We start from the raw sequence: 14,571 nt of genomic DNA on the forward strand, positions 1-14,571 counted from the left end.
AGTTGATATCAGTATTTGTACAAAGAAGATGCTGTGAATTGGCTTACTCAACCTCAATTCCACCCTTTTTGTAGCTTCCTGCTAAAGCTTGATTGCTTTAAAAACTGCTCCTCCTGGACTTCTTTGCAACTAGTGTTCTGGATGTAAATTAATCTTACCCACTAGATGCACTTGAGGGAGGTTTGGAGGGAGGAGGTGAGTTGAAACCCATCTTCCTGGCCCTGTTTCTGCCAATGGCAGTGGCCACGGTGGTTTTCTAATCCCTAAACCACAGTTATGGCAGTAAAGTTCTTGGGCTAAGTAATTCCAGGAGCCACCTCTTGACTCCAACTCCTCTATTCGCCTAACAATTTTTTAAGTGCCTAATGCCCAACATGAAATATCCTTCTGCTAAAAACACCTAGGAAGGGCTTCCCTGGTGGCACAATGGTTGAGAGTCCGCCTGCCGATGCAGGGGACACGGGTTCGTGCCCCGGTCCGGGAGGATCCCACATGCCATGGAGCGTCTGAGCCCGTGAGCCATGACCGCTGAGCCTGCACATCCGGAGCCTGTGCTCTGTAACGGGAGAGGCCACAACAGTGAGAAGCCCGCGTATCGAAAAAAAAAAAAAAAAAAAAAAAGGCCTAGGAAGATTTCTGACTAATGCAATTATACTCTTCATTCCTCAGTCTAAAGATGCAGTATATGAACCAGGACAACATTAATCAACCTAAAACATTTACATAAGGCTTTGTAGTTTGCAGCATACCTGGACATGCATTATATGACATGTCCTTGACCTCAACTCTGTGAGTGGACAGGTACTGCTCTCGCCACTGCACAAATGAGAAAGCTGAACCTCAGAAGAGTTAGGTGACTTAGCAAGGCATTTAGTTAGGAAGAGATGGAGACAAAATTCAATTCTACATTTTATGACTGTAAATCATTTGCTTTGACATAAGGAAGGCTCCCAAGGGCAAATGAAGAAGAGAGAAATAGCACAAGGATGCTGGCCATGAATTAAACCTTCTATTTCCTATTTTAAAATAAAGTTTTTCAACTGTATCATTATACATACTCTAAAACCGTTAAATTGGATGAAAACACCTAAGAATGAACTAGCAAATGGGAGCTATTTCATAGAGCACGTGACTTTGGATCTGGTACTGCCTGTGCTTCAAACTTTATAAGATGCCTCCTCTGTAGAATCTTTGCTATTAATACAGATATATGTTTTCCACCTCTGACCATGAATTCTCTTTCTGCACAATCATCTGGCCAAACCAAGAGTAGCGTGAAGACTTGGGGAAGCCGACATTCATTTCTCAATTTCTCCCTAATGGCAATTTCACCTAAGATCCACTTCCCATCTCCAACTACGGCTCCCTAGAAATAAAGACTTCCTTTTCCCCCCCACTAGCTACATAGATATATTTTAGTAAAACATTTGATTTCAATGCTTAGGAAACCACAAAGAAAAACACTAAGGAAGCAGAGCTTGATTCAGACCACTTCAAAAGTGGTCAAATACTTTCTCTCCATCTCCACCACTCCTACACTTTATAGCAGTAATCTAACCACAGGGTTAAGACTCACAAGCTCTAAGAAGCAACTTCTGACCATATGGTCCCCACTCCCTGAGTATCAGCCCTAAGAAAACATTCCAGTGTTGCAAATCTTCAAGATCATACCAGAGCCAACCTCAAAGCACTGGAATTCCACAATTCCCTGATCTTGCTTCCTTCTCTGCTTGCTTTCTTCAGTCTCATATGACTCAAATCAGAAGGGCTAGGAAATCTGTTACTCTGTAATATCCTACTGCTGCCCCTGCATCACAACATTATTTGATTTCTTCACGAAAAAATGACAGTATAAAGGGAAGCATTTCTAATTCAGAAAAGTAAGAAGATGAAAAGAAGTAGATCTGATTAGTTAGGCAAAATCAATTATCCCTTTCCTATGATATCAAGACATAGAAGAGACTATATTGAAAGGCAACAAACTCTGTACTAACCTGGGGGAAGAGAGAATAAGTTGAATTGTCAATGGTGAATGAGTATAAAAACTCCCCATCGTACCACATGCTCTTCCCCATGGGGGAATTCATTTTAGTCATAGCAAAGAGATGGGCGGGGTCACAGCAGTCTTCCATCTGTTTCCTAGGAGAGAAAACAGAGAGAGAAAAGAACAGCAGGTTAAGTGAGCAGCAGACTCATTCACTTGTCATTCCCACAGAGATGTGCAGCCTTACTTCAGTGCCAGCTCACAAAAGCATCTGTGTCTCCAGGGTGATTAGACTACTATTAATTCATTCTTTCAGCCATCAGAATGCATGACTGGAATATTTCATAATTTTTAAAAAGTTAAAAAAAAATACATCAGCTGGTAGGACTGTAAATTGGTTCAGGCACTATGGAAATCAGTATGGAGACCCCTCAAAAAATTAAGACGAGAACCACCATGTGACCCAGCTATTCCACTTCTGGGTATTTATCACAAGAACACAAAAACACTCATTGGAAAAGGTATATGCACCCCCATGTTCACGGCAGCATTACAGTTGTCCCTGGGTATCTGCAGGGAATTGGTTCCAGGACCTGCCTCAGATACCAAAATCCACAGATGCGCAAGCCCCATAATCGACCCCCTGTATCTGAAGTTCTGCCTCCATGGATTCAACCAACCTCAGATTGTGCAGTACTGTATGTATTTATTGAAAAAGTCCATGTATAAGTGAACCTGTGCAGTTCAAGCCCATGTTGTTCAAAGGTCAACTGTATTTACACTAGCCAAGATATAAAATCAACCTAAGTGTCCATTTATGAATGAATGGTAAAGAAGATGTGGTATATATACACCACGGAATACTACTCAGGCATGAAAAAGAATGAAATCCTGCCATTTTTGACAACGTGTATGACCCTTGAAGGTATTATGCTAAGTGACATAAATCAGATGAGAAAGACTGTCTGATTTCACTCATATGCAGAATCTAAGAAAACAAAACAAAACAAAACAAAACAGAAACAAACTCATAGTTGCAGAGACCAGATGAGTGGTTACCAGAAGGGAAGGAGGTTGGAGGGTGGGAGAAATTGGGTGAAGGGGTCAACTGTCTGCTGATGGATGGTAACTAGACACATGGTGGTGATCAATTTGTAGTGTATGCAGATGTTAAATTATAATGCTGTACTCCTGAAACTGATATAACTAAACAAAAAGAAAGAAAAACATCAGCTCTCACATGCAGTTGAAATATGTCCAAAGGCAAAAATAATCATTATAATTACAGATTGATGGATTTAAACGTCCAGGAGCAGAAAAGGCTTGGATGGCTAATGCATCTTCATGGTGATTTAACAATCAGATGGTTACATTTGGGGACCACGGACTTTACGTGACCTGTACGGAGTAGGGAATACGCAGAGGAGCCCCAAAGAGGGTGCACGTCCCCCCAAACTGAGGGCATGATCAAAGAACCACCCCTGGGAAATCCTTTTAAATAGAAACAGAATGAGATGAAGGATGTGATTTCAGGCACCGGTGAAGCAACCTGCCTTTCAACTGGTAAATTGCGGGCCTTTCCGGTTCTCGTTTTGTCCGCTCTCTCAGAAGTGTGGGACACAGCTGAGCACCGGGACTTGGCGAAGGTCTCCTCACTCTCTTTGTGTCTGAAACACCAGGGTCTCCTGGGTCTCCTCCCCTTGTCCTGGGCTGCCTCGCTGGCGCTCCTCTGCTTGCCCCTCACGTGGTGGCCATGTTACTATTCCATAGGCTAAGCTTCACATTCTCCTCGAATTCAAAGCCTGTCAGAAACCAATTCCATTTCCTCACTGAGCCTTCAGGAGTAAAAGAACTCATTGCCCAGTCCCACTTCTAGAAGGACCAATAAGACAAATCGCTGACATACACCACTTCTGAATGGCGCCCCTAAATAGACCTGCTTGCTCAGATATCTTTGGCCACGAGTGGTACCCAAGCTTAGATCTGACGGGATGAGGAACTAGATAGAGTACAGTCATCCCTGGCCTCCTCGAGGTTGGTTCCAGGACACCCCCCATACCAAACCCCATGGATGCTCAGTCCCTTATATAAAATGGCACAGTGTTTGCAGACAACCTACACAATTTCTCCCGTGTACCTTAAATCATCTCTAGATTACTTTTTAGTGCACTACCTAATGCAGTGTGTTATGTAAATAGCTATAACTACAATGCAAATGCCATGTCAATAGTGGCCAGTGTGAGGCAAATTCAAGTTTTGCTTTTTAGAACTTTCTGGAAGTTTTCATTTTTCCAAATACTTTCCATCTACCCATTGGTTGAATCCTCAGAGGCAGAATCTGAGGATGAGGATTTGGGGGCAACTGTACTTGGGTTCAACTATTGGCTCTGTCACTTACTGACTCCATAACCCAGGAATGTTACTGGGCTTCAGAAACGGCCTCAGAGACTGTTCTTGAGAATTCCCTGAGAATGCACAGGCGACGCATGTAGTACAAGTCTGACCTCATTGCAGAGATGAATAAATCGGGTCAGTGCCTGGAACTCTTCCCAACACCTGGTGCTTTCTCTGGTACTTTCTGGCTGGCTTCCCCTTCACAAAAGTTTCAGCAGAAAGGACAGGGGAGAGGGGCTCGGGAAAATGGCCTTCATCTTTCAAAGTTGCTAGAATGTGCGTCCCTCTTGCTTCTACGTCATCATTCCATCAGCTGCTCTTTCCTTGCCTCCTCCATCTTTGGTAATTTTTATTGTGTTTCATTACCCAAAAGGCAGCCTGAACAGAGGCAGGGAAGTTTTATAGTGAATTGCCTAAATCTTCTCAAAAAACCATCCTAGGTACTATAGTCAGTCAACATAGAACTAGACATGGCTTAAGACTGTCTTTAAAAACGAGGAGAATTATCTTAAGCATGACTCTCAACTTTTGGGGGTGAGTAAATTTTTGAGCCCCTATTCCATTTCTGGTGATATCTTACCACTTTTAGTCCTTACAGTAACCCTAAGAGATAATTAAGGGAATTATTATCATTATTATTCCTAATTCACATCTGAGGAAATGTATTAGGGCCATCACGGGACATGCTTTTTCCTCTCTGCATGCTGCCTGTTCAGGACCATTTTGACTCACCCTTACCTTTCTCTTTCCTGAAGGAATGCTTTCCAAACACCAGCCAAACACCTGCAACACACCAGGTGCCTTCCTAGATCTTTTCCCACTTAATTCTCACAGTGAGTGACCTTGGAGCTACACAGCTTTAGGATTCTTTTTTTCAGTAATTTAACTTGGGGCACGTCACTAGTGAGGTGGTAGGGCATGATTTTGCTCCCAGGTCTTTTTACTTCATATCTGGTACTTACTTCCAGCCGGACCACAGCTCTCACTTCCAAACCAAACTAAACTTGCTATTGAGCACAAAGTGCTACAGGAAATTCAGAAGAAAAATTTGTCCCAGCCATATAATGACACCCCATTTAATCTTTATTAAGCTAGCAGCTTACATATCACTTTGCACTGGCTTCCTCTATTCATCCCCAAAAAAACTAAGATAGAGCTGATTACATTACCTTAAACTTACAGACAATGGAACTGAAGCTCAGAGCAAGAGACCTGTTCAAGTCAAGTTCATGAGGTTCCTGCACTGTTGGTGTAATGTAAACTGATTACAGCCTCTATGTAGAACAATACGGAGGTTCCTTAAAAAACTAAAAATAGAATTACCATATGATCCAGCAATCCCACTACTGGGCATATACCCTGAGAAAACCATAATTCAAAAAGATACATGTACCACAATGTTCATTGCAGCACTGTTTACAGTAGCCAGGACATGGAAGCAACCTAAGTGTCCATTGACATATGAATGGATAAAGAAGATGTGGCACATATATACAATGGAATATTACTCAGCCATAAAAAGGAACGAAATTGAGTTATTTGTAGTGAGGTGGGTGGACCTAGAGTCTGTCATACAGAGTGAAGTAAGTCAGAAAGAGAAAAACAAATACCATATGCTAACGCATATATATGGAATCTATAAAAAAACAGTACTGATGAACCTAGTGGCAGGGCAGGAATAAAGATGCAGACGTAGAGAACAGACTTGAGGACAGGGCGGGAAGGGGAAGCTGGGACGAAGTGAGAGAGTAGCATTGACATATATACACTACCAAATGTAAAATAGATAGCTAGTGGGAAGCAGCCGCATAGCACAAGGAGATCAACTCGATGCTTTGTGATGACCTAGAGGGATGGGATGGGGGGCGGGGAGGGAGGCTCAAGAGGAAGGGGATATGGGGATATACGTATACATAGAGCTGATTCACTTTGTTGTACAGCAGAAACGAATACAACATTGTAAAGCAATTATACTGCAATAAAGATGTGGGGAAAAAAGTTCATGAGGTTAATAAATGTTTGCTTAATTATTGATTAAATGTGTGTTAGATGGACTCAAATTCACATGTTTTCCCTCAGCTTCATCATGCTCAGGGCAATCATACCCTGAGTGGGAAAACCAAATACTCGACAGAAAATAGAAAGTGTCACATGTGTACAAAGACTTTTAAAAATCTAAGAGTTACAGCAAATTCAAAATAATCATAGCACCATTTGCAATATGGGAGTGCTTTTCTTAGAAACTTTTGGACTTTTCCCTCCATCCAGAGTGCCTTCCCATCTCCTTTCTGCCATGCGCATGTCTGGAGGGTGGCTGAAAAGGGACCACAACATAGAAGTATGTTCACCCCCCATGCCTGAGAAGGGCCCACACGAGCTCACCAGCTGTATGGGCTACAACCACAGAAGCAAAAGCAGTAGTGGAAATAGCACTCCCAGCAGTAGAAGTGGTAATCATGGTAGTAGCAGTAGCAATGGTTTTTACAGAGTGCTTGCCTAACACTGTGCTAGGTTTGGGAGATACAAAATTGAATTTCACCTCCATCCAACCTGCAGGTGACCCTGGAGAGAAGACACATACCAGCTTTTAGAATGTTTAGAAAATTTGGTTCCCACCCCCTTTCTCATGCTTTGCATTAATGCTGCCCATTATTTGTGGCAGGCAATAAAATCACAGAGTTAAAAAAGTAAACCCATTTTTAAATTCAAGTTTAAATCTGCAGATTATTATGTTTCCGTTAAATGTGAGTTGAGTATTGGAGTTAAAATGTAAATGCTTTTTATTATGTGAATTCAAGCTTCAGCAGAGCTCCTGCTAAATGATGCTATAATTGCATCATGAAGGTAAGTATTAGGGAAGCCTGGGAGCCACTTGCTAAAAACTCACTCAGGTTCTCATCCCCTCCCAGTGAAAGCCATGCATATCAACTAAGCCAAGAAGACCTCACTGGCTTATTGTGCCAGGAAGACTGAGGTTCCGGTGAAACGAAACAGACAAATAAGGGTGGAAACCCAACCACTCAGTTAATAATGCCCAGTATCAGCATGAACCTTGCTGAAACTCTCTTGGATGCCATGTTCATCACTTTGGTCACCAGACATGAGGGAGGTTGGGAGGCTGTCACTCCAATGACTGACACTATCGTGCCCCTTCTGAGGAAGAACTGAATTTGAGAAAGCAGAGGTGAAGGAGAGTTTCACTTTGGTCTCAGTATTTGGCCAAACTCTGCTGTCACACTCCAGCTTTAGACTCAGCTAAACATCCAACTCAATGCCATTTCTGGCCTCCTTGTACACGTATGTGACAAACACTTGTGTGATCATTTCCTTCACCATCGTATCTAAATAGGGTGTTGATGTTAGTAACATAAACAGGGAATGTCACTAGAGTTTGCTGTTTACAACTGAATGTGTAATTTAAAATTCGGATAAGCAGCCTAGAAGTAGATGGAGTGAAAAATCTCCTTATATGCTTTCTATGTTGAATTTCTATCCATCAGGTGAAATATAAATGTATCTTTAATACTTCAAAAGGAAAATGTTGCAATAATAAACTTATTGTGAAAGCTATTAATTTTATGTATAAAAATTATGAAGGATCTTCAACTACAGAGGAGAATAAATTGTCAGTTAAAGGAAATATTAAGTGTGCTTAGCATAAAACCTTAGGAAAAATACTGCGTCATTTTTTTACCAACAAATATATATAAAATTTTAAGCAATAATATAAGGAAGAATAACAGAGTTGAGATTACATGAAAATTCTAATCTTTGTAGAATTAGTTGATATACTAGCATTAAAAATATTAAACACGGGGCTTCCCTGGTGGCGCAGTGGTTGAGAGTCCGCCTGCCGATGCAGGGGACACGGGTTCGTGCCCCGGTCCGGGAGAATCCCACATGTGGAGCGGCTGGGCCGCTGAGCCTGCGCGTCCGGAGCCTGCGCGTCCGGAGCCTGTGCTCCGCAATGGGAGAGGCCACAACAGTGAGAGGCCCGCATAACGCAAAAAAAAAAAAAAAAAAAAAAAAAAAATTAAACACATAACCCTAAGAACTTTATTTAATTTTCAGTTATTTAATTCCATTTAGACAATGAGTTGCTCAGGGGAAAAAAAAAGTCCTAGTTGGGAACTCTTCATATGTGGGATTAATAGTTAAACACCAAATCTGCCCCTAAAAATTTCATGAGAATAGAAAACCCTATAAACAACACCATGAAAAATCATCATGACCCAGTCATAATAGAAAGTTCCTCATATCCTTAACTGCTTTATTCTTCTTAATAGCACTTATGCTATTTATATGCTATATGTTTTATCTATACTTTTATTGTCTGTCTCCCCAAGTCCCAGAATTTAAACTCCATGAGGGCAAAGACTTTTGTCTTCTGTTCACTGCTCTGTCCCCACCCCCTTAAATGGTGGCTAAGACACTGAATTGGTGCTTAATAAATGTTGATCAACAGGATGAACAAATTACAAGTTGGAAGAAAAGAAGAACATGTTACAGAACCTCAACGCACATTTTGTCCTCACTCATCAAAATTCAAATTGAAGAAGTAAATTCCTTACACTTGCAGTCTATGGACACCAACAGACAAAAGACTCTTGTCAAAATAACTGCTATAGGTGGGTAAACATTTTCAGTAGTAGCAGATCCAGGATTTTGAAGATCTGCTGAGTGGTGAATCCCAAGTTCCTTACACTGTGCACTAAACATTAGTGTGATTAAAGCGAGCCTCCCTTTTGGATCGCAGGCCTGCAGCACAGGCACCACAGGAGCGGTCCATCAGCGGATGGCACTGATAAATTCTGTTTCCTTCACCAGTGCCAAACTTTCAAAGTTTAACTTATAAAATTTTAGACAAGTTTTCAGATTAAATCTTGCCTCCAAAAAATTCTTTCTAGTCTAGCGATGCCTGACTTCAGTCAAGTACCGATTTTCACATTTGACTTTTGGCCAAAATGAGTAACGCGTTTCCTCCAGACAGTTCAATCGATAGCTCTTGTCGTAAACCGTCCTGAGTTAAGTTCCTAAAATTCCTGTTAGACTAGTATATGTCAACTCCTTGGTTAATGTAACTCCAGATTCACTGTTGAAAACATGCCCACATACCACATCAGAGGATAATATATATAAAGTCCTTAGCACATTGTATGGTTTCAATAAGTATTCATTTCATTCTCCTTCATATTCAGGCACCATTCGATTCTGCTTGCCTCCCACCATCCTAGGTTATGACTGTTGCCCAGATACAACTATTAATAGTTACCTCGCCCCTTCCATTCCCAAACATGTCCCTATTTGGATGATAAATTATACGTTCACTCCATTAAGAGTAGAAGATAAACAGAGGGCTCTTCTTTAAGTGAAGAATCTGGTGAGAAATTCCTTATTCTAAACATGGAAACGGCAGATTTCACAGAGATTATGGCAGGTAGGGTTTGTACCATCCTGAAGTTGGTTTTCACCCTAACTTAAAGGAATCTTTGTCTTAAATCACCCATTTTGAAGCAAGTATAAAAGTCAGGAGTCACAGTTGACTGAGGGCCCAGGATCTAGAACAAGCACTAGCAGAAGCTGCTCTGAAGTGAATGAACAGCAGGGCCCTGCCTGTAGGAGACTTGGGAGCAGGTGGTGACAATACCATCTCTGTGGCAAAGGCCACACCTTCTGTCCACAGTATTGTCCCCTCAATGGCTTACATCCCTGACCTAAGAGATTCAAAATACACACTCGATACAGGGTAGAGATTTGTATTCACCTTATTTCTCTGTAAAACTCCCTTGAATGGTATGGAGGCGAATTAGTTTCATGAGATTATCACTTAAAATAATGTTTTCTACAGATATAATAAAAAAGGCTTTTCAAAGATTAAGCTCTGGATCATTTGCCAGGACTACAGAAACAGAGAAAAACAACTCTTGCATACTACTTAAGACAGCAAGTAATCTTTTATTTAGTGGCATTTTATTCTTCACATTTGAAATGACTGTATTATAAGGAAAAAGTATTCCAAAGAGAGGTCGATCTGTGCCCCGTGTAATTTGCATTTCTCTACCACAGGCAGAGCAGACTTACAGGAGAAACTTTTGGAAAACAAGTATTTCAAAGATGATCTGGTTTTCCCTAACACATATTTCTTTTGTAGTGTACTTAACAAGTACACTTGATTGTTTGAATTGAAGAGCATAAATTTTTCCAGGAAGGATTTCAATAAGCACTTACCTGCAGTCTTCCTACTTATGCTTATCTGTCTATACAACTAGAAAAGCTCTAGTGTTATCCTTTGAGAATCACCGGTTTGCTTTTTTGGTAACTGAAACTGACTGGGCTCCTTTGAACAGTGCTCATTATTTGATTCACTCAATAAATATTTATTGAGAACTTTCTATGTGCCCAGTGTTGTTCCAGGCACTAGGGACAGAATGGGGGCCAGGAGAAGGAGAGCCTGGAATACTTTGCCCTCTTAAATTCTAATGGAGAAGACAGACAAAAGATGAAGTATGTGAGTAAGGGGTGGGGGTGTAATTTTCAACAGGAGGCTGGGTAAGTCCTCACGGGGTAGGTGACGTTTGAGTTTACTCAGAAGGAGGTAAGGAAGTAAGCAATATAGATATCCAGGCTATCCCAGAGAAAAGCATTCAGGGAGAACAAACAAGTACAAAAGCCTTAAGGCAGGAGTGACCCTGGTATGTTCAAAGAACATGGAGAAAACCAGCGAAGCTAGAGTAAGGAGAGTGTGGCATGGTGCGGGGAAGGCGGGTCGCAGGGAGAGGATCATGCAGGACTGCGCACATGTGGTTTTTACTCCAGTGAAAAGAGTAGAATCTGCCCTCACCATCAAACTTCTTGTGGCATCATCCATAGACCCTCAAGGATAAATCCAACTCCAAAATCACACAAAGACATTTGGATTTTCCTGAAATTGTAATGGAGGGGGTTGGGTCACCACACCACAAAAACTTCTTAAAGTCTCCCAGTGAGTATCTGCCTTTTCCCTGGATACAATTCTATCATTTCCTCTAACCATCCCCAAAGCCAGCCTTTTCTCCATCACCTCTCTCTCTTATCCTGAGAAATTTCACTTGATGAAGCCCTCTAATTTTGACTCCCTTTCTAATCATTTAACATCAAACTTAGGTATGAAAAGACCAATTATACATACTCCTTTTGGATTTTTTTCCCCTCTTTTGAAGAATGGAAGGATTTGAAAGACAAAGAAAATTTTCCTGTTGTATATGTTTAATTTTATGAATAAAGATATTTCTCTCTTGGTCTCTTACCAGGATCATGACAAAACAGCTAAATGGATATATACCAAATTTGGATAATATATTTTTAGTGGTATGAAACTTAAAAACATGGGTTTGGAGGAATGCAACAAATTCACTTTTGGAGGCTTGGGTAGGAGCATAGGGAAGGGGCAAGTGCATCCCCTCAGAGAAATAAGTGGGCAGTCATCCATGAGAACATGAGGTTTTGAAAATGAGGTCTAGATCAGAAGCACCAGTACCCACGTAAACCACCACACTCAGTATACTGAGTTTTAAACTTCTGCCCAAGTGGCAGATGCCAAATCTGCCACTCAAATCACGAGTTACACTGATTTACAATTGAGCTGTTTCTCCAATGCACAAGTTTACACGGTAAAGGGGGATGCAGCAGGGATTTCTTTATGTAATCATGGTTAATGATGTTCCTGAATAGCACTAAGAGAAATTATGTTTTAAATATGGGAACTCTATTCAGCTGAACCACACATTAGACCAGATGAACTTAACAGATATACATAGAACATTCCATCCAAAAGCAGCAGAATAAACATTGCTTTCAAGTGAAAATGGAACATTCTCCAGGATAGATCACATGCTATGCCACATAACAAGTCTTAGTAAATTTAAGAAGATTGGGATTACATCATGTATCTTTCCCAACAACTATGAAACTAGAAATCAACTACAAGAAAAACACTGCAAAAAACACAAACAGTTGGAGGCTAAACAATATACTATTAAACAAGCAATTGGTCACTGAAAAAATCAAAGAGGAAATAAAAAAGTGCCTGGAGACAAATGAAAACAAAAAAACAACGATTTTCAAAATCTATGGGACACAGAAAAAGCAGTTTTAAGAGGAAGTTTATAGCAATAAAGCCTACGTGAGGAAATGAGAAAAATCTCAAGTAAACAACTTAATCTTACACCTAAGGGAACAAGAAAAAGAAGAATAAACAAAATGCAAAGTTAGTGGAAGGAAATAAGTCATAAAGATCACAGCAGAAATAAATGAACTGGGGACTAAAAAATAAAAACAACAGAAAAGATCAATGAAACTAAGAGCTGACTCTTGGAAAGATAAACAAAATTAATAAATATTTAGCCAGACTCATCAAGAAAAAAAGAAGGACCAAACAATTAAAATTAGAAATGAAAAAGAAGTTACAACTGACACCACAGAAATACAAAGGATCATAAGAGATTACTATGAACAATTATAGGCCAGTAAAATGGACAACCTAGAAGAAATAGAAAAATGCCTAGAAATGTACAATCTCCCAAGACTAAACCTGGAAGAAATAAACAATATGAACAGACCAATTAACAGTACTGAAACTGAATCAGTAATTTTAAAACCCCAACAAACAAAAGTCCAGGACCAGATTGTTTGTTGAATTCTACCAAACATTTATAGAAGAGTTAACACCTATTCTTCTCAAATTGTTCCAAAAAAATTACAGAAGAACACTTTCAAACTCATCCTATGAGGCCAGCATCACCCTGATACTGAAACCAAAGATATCACAAATAAAGAAATTGCAGATTTTTAATATCACTGATGAATGTAGGTACAAAAATCTTCAACAAAATATTAGCAAACTGAATCCAACAATACATTAAAAGGATCATACTCCTTTTAATGTATCAGTTGGGATTTATCCCAGGGATGCAAGGATGGTTCAATATCTACAAATCAATCAATGTGATACACCGCACTAACAAACTGAAGAATAAAAATCATATGATCATCTCAATAGATGCTTTTGACAAAATTCAACATTTATTTATGATAAAAACTCTCCACAAAGTGGGTATGGAAGGAACATATCTCAAAATAATAAAGGCCATATATGACAAAACCACTGTTAACATCACACTCAATGGTGAACAGCTGAAAGCATTTCCCCTAAGATCAGGAACAAGACAAGAATGTCCACTCTTGCCACCTTTAGTCAACACAGTATTGGAAGTCCTAGCCACAGCAATCAGACAAGAAAAAAAGAAAATCAAAGGAATCCAAGTTGAAAAGGAAGAAGTAAAACTGTCACTGTTTGCAGAGGACATGATACTATACATAAAAAATCCTAAAGACATCACCAAAAAACTAATAGAACTCATCAAAGAATTCGGCAAAGTTGCAGGATACAAAAGTAATATACGAAAATCTGTTGGGTTTCTAAAAACTAACAATAAATTATCAGAAAGAGAAATTAAGAAAAAAGTCCCATTTACAATCATATCAAAAAGAATAAAATACCTGAGAATAAATCTAGCTACGGAGATAAACGACCTGTACTTGGAAAATTATAAGACTGTGATGAAAGAAGTTGAAGATGACACAAATTAAGAGATATACCATGTTCATGGATTGGAAGACTTCATAATGTTAAAATGACCATACACCCCAAGGCAATCTACAGACTCAATGTAACCCCTATCAAAACACCAATGGCATTTTTCACAGAACTAGAACAAATACCTCTAAAATTTGTATGGAAATACAAAAGATCCTGAACAGCCAATGCAATCTTGAGAAAAGAGAACAAAGCTGGAGGTATCACACTCCCTCACTTCAAACTATACTACAAAGCTGCAGTAATCAAAACTGTTTTGCACTGACACAAAAACAGGCACATAGATCTATGGAACAGAATAGAGAGCTCAAACATTAACCCACAGTTATATCATCAATTAGTCATGACAAAGGAGGCAAGAATATACAATGGGGAAAAGACAGCCTCTTCATTAAATGGTGTTGGGAAAACTGGACAGTTACACGTAAAAGAATCAAACTGGACTATTTTCTCACACCATATATAAAAATAAAGTACAAATGGATTAAAGACTTAAATGTAAGACTCAAAACCAAAAACAACTAGAAGAAAACAGGCAGTAAACACTTTGATACCAGTC

General features: G+C 39.8%; 1 protein-coding gene across 5 annotated transcripts in view; it reads right to left on the minus strand.

Annotated features, from left to right (window-relative positions):
- The window catches only part of ST8SIA1 (ST8 alpha-N-acetyl-neuraminide alpha-2,8-sialyltransferase 1), a 150,973-nt gene that overhangs the window by 90,552 nt on the left and 45,850 nt on the right, over positions 1-14,571 (minus strand). For all 5 annotated transcript variants that reach the window (XM_060024425.1, XM_060024420.1, XM_060024422.1 and 2 more), the window contains exon 2: positions 1,995-2,139. In XM_060024425.1, the coding sequence (XP_059880408.1) occupies positions 1,995-2,139 (145 nt within the window). The remainder of the gene's footprint in view (positions 1-1,994; positions 2,140-14,571) is intronic.

The sequence above is a fragment of the Delphinus delphis genome, chromosome 11, assembly GCF_949987515.2.
Source record: "Delphinus delphis chromosome 11, mDelDel1.2, whole genome shotgun sequence".
Taxonomy (NCBI): Eukaryota; Metazoa; Chordata; class Mammalia; order Artiodactyla; family Delphinidae; genus Delphinus; species Delphinus delphis.